The sequence below is a fragment of the Hippocampus bargibanti genome, linkage group LG11 (genome assembly GCF_051943395.1).
Source record: "Hippocampus bargibanti isolate YZ-2025 linkage group LG11, ASM5194339v1, whole genome shotgun sequence".
Lineage (NCBI taxonomy): Eukaryota > Metazoa > Chordata > Actinopteri > Syngnathiformes > Syngnathidae > Hippocampus > Hippocampus bargibanti.
Genome location: NC_142744.1, coordinates 535,068 through 554,360, shown reverse-complemented (window position 1 = coordinate 554,360; position 19,293 = coordinate 535,068). Strand labels below are relative to the sequence as shown.

At 44.2% G+C, this 19,293-nt stretch overlaps 2 protein-coding genes across 7 annotated transcripts; one reads left to right on the top strand and one right to left on the bottom strand.

The window, feature by feature from the left end:
• The first annotated feature begins 528 nt into the window (after positions 1-528).
• Positions 529-12,219, top strand: slc39a6 (solute carrier family 39 member 6). 4 transcript variants are annotated; one of them, XM_089007749.1, is made up of 12 exons: positions 529-604; positions 2,195-2,387; positions 3,901-4,294; positions 5,342-5,480; positions 6,454-6,507; positions 6,586-6,755; positions 8,261-8,410; positions 8,791-8,845; positions 8,916-9,287; positions 10,037-10,117; positions 10,195-10,385; positions 11,211-12,219. In XM_089007749.1, the coding sequence occupies exons 2-12, from the start codon at positions 2,197-2,199 to the stop codon at positions 11,361-11,363; spliced, it is 1,950 nt and encodes a 649-aa protein (XP_088863875.1). In that variant the 5' UTR covers positions 529-604; positions 2,195-2,196; the 3' UTR covers positions 11,364-12,219. The 4 variants fall into 4 exon arrangements, with proteins under 4 accessions (XP_088863875.1, XP_088863873.1, XP_088863874.1 ...); XM_089007747.1 differs by having other exon boundaries at positions 2,192-2,387; XM_089007748.1 differs by lacking the exon at positions 529-604 and adding an exon at positions 1,304-1,589.
• il20rb (interleukin 20 receptor subunit beta) lies at positions 12,211-18,843 on the bottom strand. 3 transcript variants are annotated; one of them, XM_089007750.1, is made up of 7 exons: positions 18,670-18,843; positions 17,576-17,705; positions 15,857-16,047; positions 14,683-14,810; positions 14,460-14,607; positions 13,508-13,691; positions 12,211-13,232 (listed from the first exon to the last, which is right to left on the bottom strand). In XM_089007750.1, exons 1-7 carry the CDS (start codon positions 18,722-18,724, stop codon positions 13,013-13,015), a joined length of 1,056 nt encoding a protein of 351 aa, XP_088863876.1. In that variant the 5' UTR covers positions 18,725-18,843; the 3' UTR covers positions 12,211-13,012. The 3 variants fall into 3 exon arrangements, with proteins under 3 accessions (XP_088863876.1, XP_088863877.1, XP_088863878.1); XM_089007751.1 differs by having other exon boundaries at positions 13,540-13,691; positions 18,670-18,837; XM_089007752.1 differs by having other exon boundaries at positions 13,096-13,232; positions 13,463-13,691; positions 18,670-18,841.
• Positions 18,844-19,293: the final 450 nt, after the last annotated feature.

Below are 19,293 nucleotides of genomic sequence, written 5' to 3'. Positions count from 1 at the left end.
CTACAGTACAGTTTATTTCTTTAATTACAATACAAAGGCACATTTACTATACATAAAATAAGGTATATTTTGTGTAGTTTTAAGGCTTATTTAGTAGAAAACTAAGTTTTATGGGAACCTGGGAACAGATTATTCTCATTTTTAATGGTGTCTTATGGGAAATAAATGTTTGGCAGACGAACTTTTCGCCTTACGCACGCTTTCTGGGAACCAATTAAGTTTGTAAACGGAGGTATCACTGTAATACGTGCATAATAAATATACAAAACTAAGATGGAAAACTTCAACTGCATGTCGACTGTTCCCAATTGTCGTCTGGAAAGACTTGAAAGACAATTGCAGGAAGTCAATTGGACGTGCCATTTCATCATTGATACCCAAAATCAAAAATACTGCGGTACGATTGGCTCCGTTTCCTACATTGACAGGGCGGCCAGCCAATCGAAAGACGAGTCTTTCTGCCCCGTCAATCCTCCTGTTCTCTCCGCACGGCCTCTCATCAAGAACCGTCTCCTTGATTTCCCGCAGACATCACCGACGCGATTCATTATCCCTTTTGGAACGAGCAGCAAAGCAACGGAGGAAAACGACGGGTAATAAAAAGGTAAAATTGGCTTTCAAGATCCTTTTTCGTTGTTGGCGCCACCGCTGGAATGATGATGATGGCGGCGGCGTCGTTTCCGGGTTGAACGCCTTTTGTGCACACGGCACCGACCTGGCCGATTCGGTGCCGAGCGCACAAAGCAACGTGCTCGTGTTTATGTGCCATGGCCGCTCTTTGAAGTCAACGTGATCTGATTATCACGCCTCCGACGGATTCGCTTCATATTTTGTCGGTCGTTCGGAGGCCCCGGCACCTCGGCCGGCATCCCTCTTGGCCAACCGGCTGCGATGTCCCGAAACGTCCTCGCTGAAAGTTGACTCCGATCCGCCGCTAGCACAATGCTAACGCGGTTAGCTAAATTTAGAGTTACACGTGATAAATACCGCAAACGCCGGTGTAAATAGATCGTATATTGGAATACATTAGACCTTAAATGTCCTCTTCCCGAAAAGGAGGAGCCGCTACCCTTCACCGCAACCCCGGCATGGGGTAACAGACTTCAATGCAACACCTTTGTTAGTACAGTTTGAATTTAAAGTGAGTTAAATAAACGCGGTTCTGTTCAGCACTCACCATATAGCGCCGTTTAAAATCTTTTATTTTACGTCGTTTTAATCACTATGATGATTGTATTTTTATGTTATTTGGGCTCTGGGACTTTCCGTACTTTTCCCCCCAGCGTCTACTACGCATGCTTGAAAATGGGATCGTAAAAAAAGGGATTTTCTAAAGGTTGTTAGCAGCAACGTGGGCGGGGGCCAAAATGGTTTGGCCTTTCCCCAAAAAAGGACCATTTCAAACTCGAAAATGAATCGTGGGATGTCTATGTGGAGCTGTTGTTCAAAGCACATGAAAGAACAAAGTCGCTTATCCGAAATTGAACCTGCCAAACTCGGAGAGAAGAAATTGTGAGCACGTTGAGGCAGAAGAAGAAAACCAAGAAGAAGCATGACCCGAAGCCGTCGGTGATAGTTTAGCGTTCCAGGTAAGAGTGGACAGAAAAGTAGCCGGACGGTAACCGAATATGGCGCTGTGCTTCGTCAACTCGCTACAAAATGTGATTTCGGGGACAGGTTGGACGAGGCTATACGTCATTTTCACATTGTCGTGACGATATCCTCTCCAGGGGGGTGTTATGAATTAGCATACTGGTACTGGGAAGCTAAGTCACACAAACGCACACCTCGTTGGTGTTTTTCGATGATCTTCTGCTCGACGTTGTTTTCTTTAGTGTCCTCTTCGGCTTAACGCTAGCCTGTGGTGGGGTCTTTTTCACTCCCATAATTGCAAAAGTACTCCACTCAATAACAAACCACATCTGCACTCAAAGCAAAGTGGGTGTGGAAAACTAGTCTGCCAGCCACCGTGGCGCACTTCGACCGTGTGGTTTGGTGTTCATCCGCCGAAAACTAGTTCATATTAATACAACTATAACTAGTTCATATGTCAGGATTATATTCTCGTGAATTTAATGTTTGTAAGGCAAAAAGTTCGTAAACTAAAGCGTTCGTAAGCTGAGGTATCACTGTACTTAGGTGAGCCTGAGGTATACTGCCATTTTTTATGATTATTCTTTTTTTAATTCAGCAGAGATGTGGCGGGAGGCGAGCCAGGTCATCCTGGTTCTGACGGTTGTCTTGGCGACGGCGGCGACGCTGTCGGACGGCGATGTCTCGGTGGTACCTGAATGCGACGGCAGCAGCGGTCGCATCCCCTCGGCCGTGGTGGACGCGCTGCAGGCTGAGCGCAATCAGAAGAGACACCTGAAGGCGCTCTTCGACAGGTCGGCACCTCCTCCCGGTGAACAAATAACGCTTGCTGTTGTGGAGAAATGGACATTTCGCAGCAGCAAAGTGATGAAAGGAAGAGGAAAGGAAAAGAAGAAGTAGAAAAGCAAAATACAAGAGTTGTTGTAAAGGCAGACACTCACGCGGCGCCACCTTGAAAAAAACAAATAATATGACAACACGAAGACAGTCATTGAATCTTAAGCACTTGCTGTACCCTCTTTGTGACATGAAGCAGTTCTAGATGTAAAAGGAGAGGATCAAAGCATCCTTTTCACCAGTGGACCAGGATGAAATGAGCACGTCTGCTACAAGCTAAATGTTGAAAGCAAGCATGATGCTGTAGCGTTCATTTAGCTCCTGTCCCAGGTCAATCCGCTTCAATTCCAAGCTGCGACTATTCCACATATGCTCATCGGGGGGCTCCTCAAGCCATGCATCCATCCAGCCGCAGACTTTCCAACAGCACAGACCTTTCCGTACCTTTAATTGTCTCGCAGTGGAGAAATTGACATCTCACAGCAGCAAAGTTATGAAAGGAAGAAGAAAGGAAAGAAAGAAGTAGAAAAACAAAATACAAAAGCTGGTGGAACGGCAGCCACTCTCGCGGTGCCATCTTGAAGTAAAAAAAAAAAACGAAATACCAAATAACATGACAACACAGACACAGTCATTCATTCTTCAGCACTTGCTGTACCCTCTTTGTGACATGAAGCAGCATGACATTTCTTTAATTACAATACAAGAGCACATTAGACATAAAATAGGGTATATTTTGTGTAATTTTAAGGCTTATTTAGTTAAAAATATATATTTTATAGGATCCTGGGAACGGATTATTCTCATTTTAATGGTTTCTTATGGAAATCATTGTTTGGAAGACAATCTTCGCTTTACACACATTTTCTGGGAACTAATTAAGTTCGTGAGCTGAGGTATCACTGTCCGTGAAAAAAAAAAAAAAATAAAAATTAAATAAAACGTTTTTCATATTTTTTTTAATACAGGAAATTTGCCTTTGTTTATTGATTGATTGATTGATTGATTTTTTTTTTACCCTGACTGAACAAGGACACACCCCATGGAAATTATTGAGCTATTTTTCCTGGAAGTCCTGACCATGAGACACCCGCAAAATACTCAACACCTGTACTTATTTATCTGTGTATTATTATTGTTATTATTATTACAGCCCGGCTGGCTAGCTAGCTAGTTACCTAGCTGGCTATCTATTTGCTATCTATTAGCTATTTGGCTGTCTCACTAGCTATCGAGCTGGCTATCTATTAGTTATACGGCTACCTAACTAGCTGTCTATCAGCTATATATTGGCTATCTATTAGCTAGCTAGCTTTCTATCTATTGGAGTTACTTCCGGGTTGAGTGAACTCTGGTGCGTGTGGCTGCCGCTGCTCACCCGCACAAAATCTTGTGCCTGGAAGTGACCTTGAGAGTTTTGAAAGGCGCTTAGTAATCAAATGTATTATTATCATTATGTATTGATTTTAGGTATGGTGAAAACGGGACCATCTCCCTGGGGGGCCTGAACCGACTGCTGCAAAATGTGGGCTTGGACCGCATCAGGAGCATTGAAGTGGAGGAGCAGCAGCATCTTCATCCTCACCACCATCATCATCATCATCATCATCACCATGACGACGAGGAAGCACACAAGGTCCAGTCCGAGACCTCAATCGAGAGGCAACGGCGCAGCGTGGACGAAGCCCCCGCGGCCGACGGCGCCAGCGCGCTGCTCGGTGATGCCCGATTGGTCGGCGAAAGTCCGAAAAGCGTAGCGGAAAATCGCACGCGGGATGAGAGCCATCACCATGACGACCACGACCACCATGATGACCACGCCCACCATGATGACCACGCCCACCAGGACCACGAGCATCTTGAGGTGCCTCGAATGCAAACAGGGCAATGCTGACAGTTTTAGCTGTTTGCAAATTGATTTTGCATATCTCGTGTTTAAAAAAAGGCTTACGAACTTAATTGGTTCCCAGAAAGTGTGTGTAAGGCGAAAAGTTTGTCTTACAAACACTTATTTCCCATAAGAATCCATTAAAATGAGAATAATCCGTTCCCAGGTCCCCCGTAAAACATCATTTTCTACTAAATAAGCCGTAAAACTACACAAAATAGACCTTATTTTATGTATAATAAATGTGCTATTGCATTGTCATAAAAGAAATAAACTACTGTGTAATAAATTCGTTTTATAGCCCTTTATAATAATAATTATAAGACATTTAATTTCTAAGCGCCTTTCAAAACTCAAAAGGACACTTTACAGTCAGGATTTTTTTTTTTTGTGCAGGTGAGCAGCGGCAGCTCTTCACGCTAGTGTTCACTCTACCCGGAAGTAGCACAGCAGCAAAGTTATGAAAGGAAGAGGAAAGGAAAGAAAGAAGTAGAAAAACAAAATACAGGAGCTGCTGTAAAGGCAGCCACTCTCATACATATTTTATAGTTCTACATCGTTTATATGGCGCTTTAACAACAGCTGAAGCTGAAACAAAGCGCTAACATGGACAAAAGACTAACGCTGCCCCCTGTGGAAGGGGAAAAACATTGCCAGAGGTCTGATCAGCGCTTTATCGACACCACCCCGCAAGAAAAAGCAAAACCCGAACAAATTCTGGAACGGCGCTCCATGTTACGCTTTTCAATTCTTGAATGACAGTGAAGGAGTTAATTCAGGTAATATCCGAGTTACGACCGCCCGAGTTACGACCACCCATACTTACGACCATGACCCATTTAATAGATCCCGATAATATGAAATATAAAATGCAAAAAATGACACGAAAACGTATAAGATTTATAAATGAACACATTCGGGAATGGCAGCGAATGAGTTAACTCGCATGCGAATGACATTAGCGAAATAAATGCTAATTTGTATTTTTTTGTTTTTGCCTTCCCTTTTTTTGCACGCGATCAGTGCCAGAACGCGTCCAGCCTGTTATCGTCTCACGGCATGAGGCAGGACGGCGCGGTGAGCCTCAACGACTTGGCCTTACTTTGCCCGGCGCTCCTGCACCAGATCGACGCCGGCGCTTGCATCCTGCACCAAGGCCAAGGTGAACTTTTGCGCTTCGCCATGATGACGACGCATTTCTGGAATGTTCCAACTCATGCTTGATGAATATAAGTTGGCATTTGTTTTATTTCCAAGATTGCATTTGCTCTTTTTGTCTTTTGTATCGTCAAATTCCGAGTCTTAAGAAGTGATTGTTTCAGTAATTGGCCTCCGATCCATGAGGGCGGCGCCCTTGCGCCCTTTTGACAGCCACTTTGAATTCCACTTGCGAAAAGCTATTATGATGTGCGTCACACGTGACATATTTCTGTGACAATAGCCAAAGAAACACATTTAGTTCAACTGGAATTGAAAACTTTTTCTTCCGAGGTTTGAACTTTGGTCGGCGGCCATCTTATCTTAGCGATATCGAGCCACCGTCACCTTGCATTTGTTTCGCTGCGTTTCTAACTCGTCGTAAAATCTATTGGCTAGCGAGCTAGCTTTCTATCTGCAGCGATACCTCATCTTACAAACTTAATTGGTTCCCAGAAAGTGTGTGTAAGACAAAGTTTGCCTTCCAAACATTTATTTCCCAAAAGAAACCATTAAAATGAGAATAATCCGTTCCCATGTCCCCATAAAACATAATCTTCTACAAAATAAGCCTTAAAACTACACAAAATAATATTAATAATAATAATAATAATAATAATAATAATTATTATTATTATACTACTACTACTAATAATAATAATCCATTTCATTTCTAAGCACCTTTCAAAACTCTCAAGGTCACTTTACAGTCACATGATCTGTTTTCCTGTGGGTGAGCAGCGGCAGCCACATGCGCCAGCGTTCACTCAACCCGGAAGTAACTTGGATAGAAAGCTAGATAGCTCGCTAATAGATAACTAATCGATAGCTAGCTATTGTCAGGTTCCAGGGTCCACGAAAGGAGTTGAACATTAACACCATGCCATTGGTAGACAAATTGCATCATATGTCGTTTGCAACGTTTCTCTCCTCTTCAGACCATCACGATCACCACGACGACCACGAGGAAAGCAGCAAAAGCATCACGGCAGGTGGCTTGGCTCTCTCTCACTTGAATGTCAAAATGGCCACCGAATCCCGAGCTTGATTTTCGCTTTCCCCGATGGCAGCGTGGTTGGGCGCCTTCCTGTCCATCACGGTCATCAGCCTGCTGTCACTTTTGGGCGTGGTCCTCATCCCCCTCATGAACAAAGTCTTCTTCAAGTTCCTGCTCAGCTTTCTGGTTGCCTTGGCGGTGGGCTCGCTCAGCGGCGACGCCTTCCTGCACCTCATCCCTCACGTGAGTGACCGACAACTCGGAAACCAATACTCGTCATCAATCAATTTGACAGATCATGACAAGAAATCAATAAGGGGGTGGGCGAAGACATGTAAACATACCCGACAAGCGGTATACATGTGATACCTAAGCTTACGAACTTAATTGGTTCCCAGAAAGTGTTTAAGGTGAAAAGTTTGTCTTGCAAACATTTATTTCCCATAAGAAACCGTCAAAATGAGAATAATCCGTTCCCGGGTTCCCATAATACATAATTTTCTACAAAATAAGTCTGTTGTTTTTTAACAAAACTAACCTACAAATCTGTACCGAACGTCCGAAAATCTGCAGAGTGGAAAGTACACTGTTTGTAAACCCTTTCCTAGTAAATAGCAAGTAATACGATTACTTTATATACTCCCGAACTGTTTATGCTCCAGTGAAACGTCAATTCTAATCTGTTTTAGGGATTAATGGCAGTCGATAAACTAACTATCGATCTACCTAGCTAGTTAGCTATTAGCTATATAACTATCTAGGTGGCTAGCTATCTGTTTGGCTGTCTATTAGCTATCTAATAGCTGGTTAGCTATCATTCTATCTATTTACTTCCGGGTTGAGTGAATGCTGCCGCGTGTGGCTGCCGCCGCCCACCCACAGATGAAAACATGTCCTGTGACTATCAAGTGACCTTGAGAGTTTTGAATGGCGCTTATAAATTAAATGTATTATTATTACAAGTACACAAAATATACCATATTTTATGTGTAATAAATGTGCTATTATATTGTAATGAAAGAACTGTACTACTGTGTAATAAGGTTGTTTCATTGACCTTTGTAATGGTCATCGATGTATTTGCCTCTTGATGATATCCGAGTCCCCTGCTAAAAAAGTACTCTGCTCGATAACAAACCACGTCTGCACTCAAAAAAATATGAAAAGAAGTCTGTGAAGCTCTATCTCTTCTTTCTATTTATAATTGAATTTTATTTATCTATGCTTGTCTCTGACTGTAAAGTGTCCTTGAGAGCTTTGAAAGGTGCTTGAAATAAAATGTATTATTATTATTATTACATCAACGACCATCACAAAGGTCAATAAAGCCACTTTATTATACAGTACAGTCTATTTCTTTAATTACAATACAATTGTACATTTATTATACATGAAATGGGGTCTATATTGTGTAGTTTCAAGGCTTATTTCGTAGAAAATAATGTTTTATGGTGATCTGGGAACGGATTATTCTGATTTTAATGGTTTCTTATGGGAAATAAATGTTTGGAAGATGAACCTTTTGCCTTACACACTTTCTGGGAACCAATTGGTATCACGGGATTTTCGATTCCCTTTTTGTCATTAAATATGCTGAAACCATCTCTCTCAAGAAAGATTGTTATTGATTGAGTCAGATATTATTATTGATCCGATTGTTTTGCTATCCATTCCAAAATGGCCTCCTCCTTTTGAATTTTGGATTAAATGTCAAGCTGGTTGTTGTTCCTGGTTTCCTTCCTGCGCAGTCTCAAGCCGGTCACCAGCATTCCGCGCACGACGGGGACAACCTGGACGGCATGTGGAAGGGTCTGACGGCTCTGGGCGGCGTCTACTTTATGTTTCTCATCGAGCACTTCTTGACGCTGGGGAAAATGTACAAGGAGAAGAAGAAGAAGGTGACCAAAAACAAACAATTCCCATAAAGCGCACGTGGCAAGGTCAAGGCTCAGCATTTTATTCGGACTGTGAAAGCAAATAGAAGTTGGAAAATTACATGCTCAACTATGAGCGAGCTAGCTAGCTAGCAAGCGAGCGAGAGCTAGGTAGCGAGCAGGTGAGCTAGGTAGCGATCACTCAATCGATCGAGCGTACTAGGTAGCGATCGCGCGAGCTAGGCAGCGATTGAGCTATCTAGTTAGTGATTGAGCTTGCTCGTGAGCTAGCTGGCTAATCCCTTACCTCCCAGGTGTCAAAGTCAAGGCCCGGGGGCTAAACCTGGCACCGTCCAACTCTGCCGTTAGCATAAACGTGCTAATACGATGTTTGTCGTGTTTAGGAGAAGAAGAGCAAGGGCAACGTGGAGAAGCCCCTGGCCCTGAAGGCAAGTGAGGGTGAGTTGAGCGGCTCAATCCACAGCAAGGCAGGAAGCGGTTTGAGCCCGCGCCTTTGTTTTCCACGCAGACGCGGAGCACAACGGCGCCGGCTTGTTTGCCGAGCGCCACAACGAAGACGGCGTGGCCGAGGAGGAGCAGGTCATGCTGAAAAAGTCGGCGTCGGAAATGGCGGCGGCGGCTCGGGACTACTCGACGGAGGACTGCGAGAACAAATGCCACTCGCACTTCCACGACACGGTGGGCCAGGCGGACAGCCTGCACCACCACCACCACGACTACCACCACATCCTCCACCACCACCACTCGCAGAATCACCACCCGCACAGCCACACCCACTCGTACCCGCAGCACCACTTCCAGCGAGCCGGCGTGGCCACGCTAGCCTGGATGGTCATCATGGGCGACGGCCTGCACAACTTTAGCGACGGACTGGCCATCGGTGAGTCGACGCTTACAACAACGACCTTTAGGATATGATCGTTGATATCGTGAGTCAGTAGCAGGCGATGGTTGACCTTAACGGCGAAAAGTGTGTCTTCCAAACATTAATTTCCCATAGGAAACCATTAAAATGAGAATGATCCGTTCCCAATGTCCCCAAAAAACATCATTTCCTACTAAGTAAGCCTTAAAACTACATAAAATACAGTGATAACTCAGCTCATGAACTTAATTGTTTCCCAGAAAGTGTGTGTAAGGCCAAAAGTGTGTCTTCCAAACATTTATTTCTCATAAGAAACCATTAAAATGAAAAGAATCTGTTACCAGGTCCCCATAAAACATCATTTTCTACTAAATAAGCCTTAAAACGACACAAAATAGACCTTATTTTATGTATAATAAATGTGCTATTGGATTGTCATTAAAGAAATAAACTGTATAATCAATAATAATAATAATAATCCATTTCAAAACTCAGTCACTTTACAGTCACGGATTAAGTTTTTTTCTGTGGGTGAGCAGCGGCAGCCACACGCGCCGGCGGTCACTCAACCCGGAAGTGACTCAAATGGATAGAAAGCTGGCTAGCTAATAGATAGCCAGGCAGCTAATAGCTAGATAGCTAATGTTTTTCTGTGGGTGAGCCGCGGTAGCAACACGCGCCGGCCTTCTCTCAACCCGGAAGTAACTCAAACGGATAGAAAGCTAGCGAGCTATCTCATAATGCTTGTGTTGTTTGATTGACAGGCACGGCTTTCAGCGAGGGTTTATCCAGCGGTCTGAGCACATCGGTGGCCGTCTTCTGCCACGAGCTTCCTCACGAGTTGGGTAAGCGCCTCCTGAGGTCCGACGGCCGTTGGCGTGAAACCCACCCCGGCCGGCGTTGTCGTTGTTGTTGTTGTCAGGCGACTTTGCGGTGCTGCTGAAGGCGGGCATGACGGTGCGACAGGCCATCCTGTACAACATGCTGTCGGCCACCACGGCCTACCTGGGCATGGTGACGGGCATCGTCATCGGCCATTACGCCGACAACATCTGCATGTGGATCTTCGCCCTCACCGCCGGACTCTTCATGTACGTGGCGCTCGTCGACATGGTGAGTCCGCTCGCCCTTGCAGCCTCTTCCGTGATTGACAGCCGTCGCCGACAGCCGGCGGACGCTTCTCCGTGTCGCCGGCAGCCGCCCGACCTCAACATTTCGAGTGGTTTCAAAAGACAACGTGTGTGTCGCAAGCAGACGCCAACCTTTGGAAAGTCGCCTTAGTCTTCTTTTCAAGTGGGGGGGTGTTTGTGTGTTTATTTGTTTGTGTGTGTGTGCGTGTTTTTGTGTGTTTTTGTGTGTGTTTGGGTATGTTTTGGTGTGTGTGTGTGCGCATGCGGGGGGGTGTTTTTTGTTTGTCTTTTTTGTGTTATTGTGTGTTTATGTGTGTTTGAGGGTGTTTTTGTGTGTTTGGGGGTGTTTTTGTGTGCTTGTTTTGTGTTTTTGTGTGTGTTTGGGGGTGTTTTTGTGTGTGTGTGTGTGGGGGGGGGGTTTTTGTGTGTGTGTTTTTTGTGTTTTTGTGTGTGTTTATTATGTGTGTTTGGTGTGTTTTTACATGCTCATAAAGCTAGGTAGTTAGCTAGCGAATAAGCTAGCTATCTCTTTTTATTCAGTTAATCCCTTACATCACAGGCGTCAAAGTCAAGGCCTGGGGGCCAAATCTGGGCCTCCACATCATTTTATTCAGCCTGCGAACGCAAGTCATACTCCTGAAATTCCATGCTCATCAAGCTAGCTAGTTAGCTCTTTTTCTATTCAGCTAGCTGGCTAATCCCTTACATCACAGGTGTCAAATTCAAGAATCAAATCTGTCTATAAAGGAGCAATGTAATGTTGTTGCTGTGCTCTGGCGCCCCCTAGTGGTCATATGTTGTCCTTCAGATGCCGGAGATGTTGCACAACGACGGCGGCGAGTGCGGCTTCAGCCACTGCGGCTACTTCCTGTTGCAGAACGCCGGCATCCTGCTGGGCTTCGGCATCATGCTGGTCATCGCCATCCTGGAGCACCGCATCCAGTTGGACTTCCACTTCTAAGCCCCTCCCCCCTTTTTCTTGTCATCGTCTTTCTGCCCCTCCCCTTTTTTCTTCTTCTTCTTTTTATTTTTTCTTTGCCCGATTTCCGGCAGCTGACGCCATTTTGTTTTTTGTCCTCACAACCTCCAAATGTGATGCGACTGCCAGAAACGGTCGCGCTTCTGGCATGATAGGTCAAAATGTTACACTTGAAATTTTTATTTTTAAACGTAAAAGCGTCGCTCTATTTTCTTATTTCACGTGTTTTTATGTTTTAAACTCCTTCTGGGGGTTTCTGACATTATTTTTTGTAGTTATGGCTTGCCTCGGGCGGCCATTTTGATTATGGAAATTCATATCAGTGTTGAATCACCTCCTCCTCCTCATTGTGTTACAAACAAAAGATCTTGTATTGAATTTTTCCGACCGTTTGGCCGACTTTTTCAAGTTTATTCCAATAGGCAACAGAAAACAACAATCACTTATTCAAAACAACCACAGTCTAGCCTTCTTCTTCTTTTTTTTTCTTTTTCTTACATTGATCTTAATTTCAAAATCGGAAGTCATTGAAAATTTCGGACAACCAAACCCAAAAATTTGCAACAATTGAGGTGGGAGTTGGTCATAAAAGAAAAATGGCCGTCAAAAATGAAGACAAATACCTGCCAAAGGATTTATTTATTTTTGGTGCGTCGCCAAGTTGTAGAAGAACCAAAAACCCAAAAATGAAGGAGGATTTTTTTTGGTGCTCGGAATTGACGTTGATCAAATGCTTTTGGAGCCACAAAATTGTTGTTTGACGTCATCAATTTGTTTTGCAAAGCGGATTGCCAACCGCCGACATTCCTTATCACCAATAAACGTCGTCTCCACCTGAGCCTCGTCGGCGCCATTTATTTTTTTTAATCATTTAAAGGACAACCGACACCACTTTTTTGTTTCCTGACTGACATCAGAAAAACGTTTGATAGCATCTAAAAGAACCAAAACACGCAGGCTGATATTTTTAGTTACATGAAAAACGGCAATAAAAATGACTTGCAGTGTCCCAAAAGTACTTCAAAATGGCCTCGGAGATGGCGAGTTTCAGAAGGTCCCGCCCCCTTGTTCGTGATGTCACGCCAAGACGTGCGACCTAGCTAGCTATTAGCTCTCTATCTATTAGCTAGCTAGCTTTCTATCTATTTGAGTTACTTCCACTGGCCCATGAGGCTGCTGTTCAATGAATGGCAATACGGAAAAAAAAATCAGCATTTAATATGAATATTTCTTGATTTATTTATCTCGCGATGCAGCTATCGAGCATAGCTAGCTAACTATTGACTATCTATTAGCTTGCTATCTTACTATATTAGGTATCTGTTAGCTAGCTAGCTAACAGACTACCTATTACCTATATATTGGCTAGCTAGCTTTCTATCTATTCAAGTTACTTTGGGGTTGAGCGAACGCTGGCGCGTGTGGCTGCTGCTGCTCACCCACAGAAAAAAACGATCCTGTGACTGTAAAGTGACCTTGAGAGTTTTGAAAGGCGCTTATAAATGAAATGATTATTATTATAACAACCAGTTAAAATAAAGGACAAAATAATAAATAAACAACAAATAAAAAAACAATAAATGTTTTGGATTGCTTATTGTGTTTTTTTGTCTTCCTCAAGGTCAAGGGTGTCAAACTCCGTTCCTCGAGGGCCGCAATCCTCCATGTTTTCCAAGTCTCCCTGTTGCAACGCAGAAGAAAGCCGTGGAGCTCCCAACATGTCCTTCTCTGGCTTCAACCGTGAGCGTTGTAGCCCGGTTGAAGGTACTGGTCCTTGGACACCACCCGGACGTCCACGCACACCTCCTCTTTGGGTTCTTCTGGCATGCTGGGCGCCGTCCCGCCGTGGAGCTGCGGGACAACCAGGATGACAGCCGTCAAGGTGCGTCCACCATGTTCTCACTCATCATCATCATCATCATCAGTTACTTCCGGCTTGAGTGAAGGCATAGCTAGCTATCTGTTAGCTGTCTATTAGCTAGCTAGCTTTCTATCTAAGTTACTTCCGGGTTGAGCGAAGGCCTAGCTAGCTATCTATTGGCTATCTATAAGCTAGCTAGCTTTCTATCTATTTGAACTACCTCCGGGCTGAGTGGACGTTGGCACATATGGCTGCCGCTGCTCACCCACAGAAAAACTTCCAATCCGTCCAACTGACCAGCGAGTTTGGCAGAGGCTCCTTCCGGAAGGCTCGACAGTCGCGACGCAGGCGCCACCGCGCGACGCACCAGACGGCGGCGAAGGCCACGCCGGCCATGACGAGCAGCGTTAGCACGGCCGTGGTGGGGCTCTTCCAGGGGTCTTGGGGACCTCCGGGGAAGGGCAAGGTTGAAAGTTAGCCAAAATTCGCTACACCAAGCGCGCCTGCTGTGGTTTTCTATTAGCTATTTGCTATCTATTAGCGAACAGGGCAGCTAGCTAGCGATCTGGCTGGCTATCTATTAGTTATATAGCTAGTTGTCTAGCTGACTATTGACAATGTATTTGCTATCTATTAGCGAACTGGCCAGCTAGCTAGGTATCTGGCTGGCTATCTAATAGTTTATATATATATATATATATATATATATATATATATATATATATATATATAGCTAGCTGTCTAGCTATATATATATATATATATATATATATATATATATATATATATATATATATAGCTAGCTGTCTAGCTGGCTGTCTATTGGCTAACTATTAACGTTCTATTAGCTATCTATTTGCTACCTATTAGCTAACTGGCCGGCTAGCTATCTGGCTGGCTATCTATTAGTTATAGATCTGGCTGTCTAGCTAGCTATCCATTAGCCTTATATTAGCTATCTATTAGCGAGCTGGCCGGATAGCTAGCTATCTGGCTTGCTATTAGTTATATAGCTAGTTGTCTAGCTGGCTATCTATTAGCTATTTATTAGCTAATATTTATTATCTATTTACTTCAGGGTTGAGTGAACGCTGCCGCATGTGGCTGCCGCTGCTCATCCACAGAAAAACTTCTCCTGTGACTGAAAAGTGACCTTGAGAGTTTTGAAAGGCGCTTAGAAATTTAATTAAATATTATTATTATTATTATTGTTGTACCTGCAACCCGCACGCATTGCTCTTGGCTAGCTTGACGCTGCCATCGTTCTTCCAGCAGCACGCGTGCTCGCACGCAGTACAGCGAACCGTCCTCCAGGTCGGCGACATGCAGCAGTTTCTCGGCGGGCGGAAGGGCAAACACGCGGGTCTGTCAAACGGATTAGCGGCGAACGCGTCAAGATCACTCAAAATGGCGGCGCGAAGACGCCGAAGCTCGACTCACCTGCGCCGGGTCGTCGCCACGCTTGCGCACCTCCACTTGGATGGACGCCGTTAGCAGAGCTTGCTCAAAGGAGACCAGGAGGGCGTCGCCCACCGCCGACACCGTCATAGGGGGCACCGTCGACGAGGCTGAACATACGTCAAGTCTAGTGATACCTCAGCTATTTGCTAGCTACCTAGCTGGCTATCCATTTGCTATCTATTAGCACATGTAGCTATGTAGCTGGCTATTTAATAGCAATATTGTTATCTGGCTGGTTAGCTGACTGTCTAGCAAGCTATCTATTAGCTATCTGTTCACTAGCTGCCTAGCTTTCTATCTATTTTCGGCGGATGAACACCAAATCACACGGTCGAACAGCGCCACGGTGGCTGCATCGAGTGGAGTACTTTTGCTATTATGGGACCGAAAAAGGCTAGTAATAAGCCAAAGTACACAAAAGTAAATGACGGTCGAGCAGAAGAAGGAGATCATCGAAAAACACCAACGAGGTGTGCGTTGGTGTGATTTAGCGTCCCAGTACCAGTATGCAAAGTCGACCATTGCTACGTGTGGCTAAGGGTGTTTCTGTGTTGTCTAAGCAAAGGTCTCAGGCAATAGAAGAGGTTGAAAAAATGTTGTTGATTTGGATTAATGAAAAGCAGCTAGCAATGGTGGACGAGCATATCCGCTAAACCGCTAAATCAGACAAACGCAGACCTCGTTCGTGTTTCTCAATGATCCCCTTCTTCTCCCCGACTGTAATTTTGTTTTGTGTCTTCTTCGGCTGAACACGAGCTTGTGGTGGGGTCTTTTTTGCTCCCATAACAGCAAAAGTATCGAAGACGATCGACGTGTGCATTCAGGTAAAGGAGGTGTGGAAAGGTAGATTATTATTGATTATTATTATTGATTTTATGTATGTATTTTTTTTTTTTCAGGAAAAGATGGCTGATTAAGGAGCCACTCCGCAACGTTTTTTTTGGTTTGGGAACACACAACCAACCGAATCTTGTCCGGAGTAGCACAAAACGGACCACCGATGACTCACAGTAGGTGACATGGCATCAAGAAAACTCGGATTTTATAATAATAATAATAATAATAATTAATTTCATTTTAAGCCTTGCATGCGTCCATAAAGTAAACAATAAGTGAATCTGGGATGTTTTGGTTGGCGGCCATTTTAACTTACTTTCCCTCCGGTTGAACGGCGGCGAGAGTTGCGTCCACTCGGACGTCCGAGACCCGCATCGCGCTCGCACGCGGATGTTGTAGTCCGAGTCGGAGCCCAAATCCAAAGTCTGGTCGCATTGAGTCCGCCTCACGTCTTGACACTCGGGAGAATCCACCCAGATGCCGGCCCGGACCGTCAACTCAAACTCACTGCAATTCACACGCCCATCACGACAAACAACAACAACAACAACAAGAGTAAGGTTTTTTTCTTTTAATCCTCTCTTGTATTGTTAGATTACAGGTGTCAAAGTCAAGGGCCGGGGGCCAAATCTGGCCCACCACGTCAGTTTATTCGGTCTGCAAAAGCAAATCAACATTGTGAAATTGCATGCTCATCTATCAGGCAAGCAAGCGAGCGAGCTGGGTAGCGATTGAGCTAGCTAGTGAGCGAGCCAGGTAGCCATTGAACAAGTTAATGAGTGAGCTATCAACCGAGCTAGGTAGCGATTGAGCTAGCTAGCGAGCGAGCTAGTTAGCAATTGAGCTAGCGAGCAAGCTTGGTAGCGATTGAGCTTGCATGCGAGCTTGGTAGCGATTGAGCTAGAAAGCGAGTGAGGTAGCAATTGAGCTAGGTAGCAAGCAAGCTAGGTAGTGAGCGAGGTAGGTAGCAAGCGTGCTAGCTAGCAATTGTGCAAGCTAATGAGTGAGCTAGGTAGTGATTGAGCAAGCTAAAGAGTGAGCAAGCGCGTTAGGTAGCGATTGAGCGAGCATGCTAGGTAGTGAATGCGCTAGGTAGTGAGCAAGCTAGGTAGCGATTGAGCAAGCTAACGAGTGAGCGAACGTGTTAGGTAGCGATTGAGCTAGGTTGCGAGCAAGCTAGGTAGTGAGCAAGCTAGGAAGCGAGCGATCTAGGTAGTGATTGAGCAAGCTAACGAGTGAGCTAGGTAGCGATTGAGCAAGCTAAAGAGTGAGTGGGTGAGCTAGGTAGTGATTGCGCTAGCTAGTGAGCGAGCTAGTTAGCGATTGAGCTAGCTAGCAAGCGAGTTAGTTAGCGATTGAGCTAGGTTGTGAGCAAGCTAGGTAGTGAGCGAGCTAGTTAGCAAACCCTTGTTTGTGGTCAGTAAATAAATAAATTCAAAATTGACATGGTGTCATTGCATAGCAAAAATGCTAATCCAGAAAAAAAAATGTTAATTTTAAGCCATGAAGTGAAAGCTGTAGTTTGTTGTCATTTTTTTAAAGGCATTTTCTTTCAATTGTATTTTGTTTGTTTGTTTGTTTGTTTGTTTGTTTCATTCAGGCACACAACACGGACAGATGGGGAAATGCCTCACCCTGTGATTAATTAGCTCGTTTGAGGTTCATTATCGTGACTCAAGTTAGCCGTGTTGAGAATGTTGCCTGTCGAGGTGTGGAAAGTTCCATCACTTCCCAGCACCTTTTTTCTTTGGGTTTCAGTGGCCCACAAAGGTCAATCAAACGACTTTATTATACACTAGCACATTTATTAGACATAAAATAAGGTATCTTTTTGTGTATTCTTAAGGCTTATTTTGTCGAAAATGATGTTTTATGGGGACCTGGGAACGGATTATTCTCATTTGAATGGTTTCTTATGGGAAAAAATGTTTGTAAGTCGAACTTTTCACTTTACACCCCCAACAACGCAAAGTCTACGCGCTTGGACGGAATCCACGCGGATTGGAGTGACATTTTGCGCGTGAACAAAACGAACCCTTGGAACTGCACCGAGTAGAGAAGTGGCGTACTGCACGTGGCCTCAGGGGGGCGCCACTTTAACACGTGTTTCATATTGACGGAATCCATGGTCACGTGACCCGGTGGAGGGAACGCACGACAGACATCTGGAAGAAAAAGACCAAGATTGCAGGTCTGTTATTTATTTGATTTTTTTTGGGCAGTTGCAGGAAATTTATAATAATAATAATATCGTCATCGTCAATCGTCGTCAATCGTCATCAATCCATCAATAGTCATAAATCATCATAATAATACAGTGATACCTCAGTTTACGAACGTTTTAGCTTACGAACTTTTCACCTTACGAACATTAATTTCGCAAGAATATAATCTTGGCATACAAATTAGTTTTCGGGAAACACACGGAGCGTCACAATGGCTGGCGGACTAGTTTTCCACACCCACTTATTTTGAGTGCACTCAGTGCAGACGTGGTTTGTTATCAAGTGGTTACTTTTGCTTTTTTGGGACCCAAAATGACGGTCGAGCAGAAGAAGGAGATCATCGAAAAACGCCAATGAGGTCTGCGTTTGTGTGACTTAGCGTCCCAGTACTAGTACGCTAAATCCACCATTGCTACGTGTGGCTAAGGGTGTTTATGTGTTGTCGAAGCAACAGTCTCGGGCAATAGAAGAGGTTGAAAAACAGCAGGGTATTATTGCCGAGAAAGCAGACAACTTCACTCGGATATCGTCAAGAGCCTCGGATATCAACGACCATCACAAAGGTCAACAAAACCACTTTATTATACAGTACAGTTTATTTCTTTCGTTACAATACAATAGCACATTTATTATACATAAAATAAGGTCTATTTTGTGTAGTTTTAAGGCTTATTTTGTCGCAAATTATGTTTTATGGGGACCTGGGAACGGATTATTGTCATTTTAATGGTTTCTAATGGGAAATCAATGTTTGGAAGATGAACTTTTTGCCTTACACACACTTTCTGCGAACCAATTAAGTTCGTGAGCTGAGGTATCACTGTAGTGTTGTAATAATAATAATAATAATTCATAAGCGCCTTTGAAAACTCTGAAGGACACTGAATTGTATTTGTGTACTCACAGCAAAGCAGATGAAGTTGAACGAGCAGAATGGAGACGATGGTGGTGGTCTTCATCCTGGGTAGCCCGTTGGACGCATGGTGCCGTCCGTCGTCTGCGAGAGCCACAACAGGCGCTTTCCCAAAACGTCGGCGCCGTGATGTGAAGTGAAGTGAAGTGAAGTGAACAAGCAGGTTCCCAGCTACGAAAAAATGGTCGCCAGAGCCGCTTGACGCTCGGCTGAACTGGTTGGACCGGTCGGCTACGCCTTCCATTTAGCAAAGGCTCAATCCAAAATGGCGGACTTCAAACTCCCTAACCGGAGAAGGAGAAAATACCCAAAATAATAGCCAGCTAGTTGGCAAAGTATATAGCTAGCTAACTATCTAGAGAGCAAAATATATACCTAGCTAACTAACTAGTTGTCAAATTATATAGCTAGCTAACTAGCTAGTTGACAAAGTATCTCACCAGCTTGCAAGCTAGTTGGCAAAGTATCTAGCTAGCTCGCTAGCTATTTGGCAAAGTATCTAGCTAGCTCGCCAGCTAGTTGGCAAATTATCTAGCGAGCTAACTAGCTAGTTGGCAATGTATCTAGCTAGCTAGTTGGCAATGTATTTAGCTAGCTCGTTGGCAAAGTATCTAG

Coding starts and splice junctions, on each gene's coding strand:
- slc39a6 (XM_089007749.1), top strand. CDS start 2,197: ATGTGGCGGGAGGCGAGCCAGGTCATCCTGGTTCTGACGGTTGTCTTG. Junction 4,295..5,341: donor AGGACCACGAGCATCTTGAG/GTGCCTCGAATG, acceptor GCACGCGATCAG/TGCCAGAACGCGTCCAGCCT. Junction 10,386..11,210: donor ACGTGGCGCTCGTCGACATG/GTGAGTCCGCTC, acceptor GTTGTCCTTCAG/ATGCCGGAGATGTTGCACAA.
- il20rb (XM_089007750.1), bottom strand. CDS start 18,724: ATGAAGACCACCACCATCGTCTCCATTCTGCTCGTTCAACTTCATCTG. Junction 16,048..17,575: donor TACTCGGTGCAGTTCCAAGG/GTTCGTTTTGTT, acceptor TGTGAATTGCAG/TGAGTTTGAGTTGACGGTCC. Junction 14,811..15,856: donor GCCGTTCAACCGGAGGGAAA/GTAAGTTAAAAT, acceptor ACGTATGTTCAG/CCTCGTCGACGGTGCCCCCT.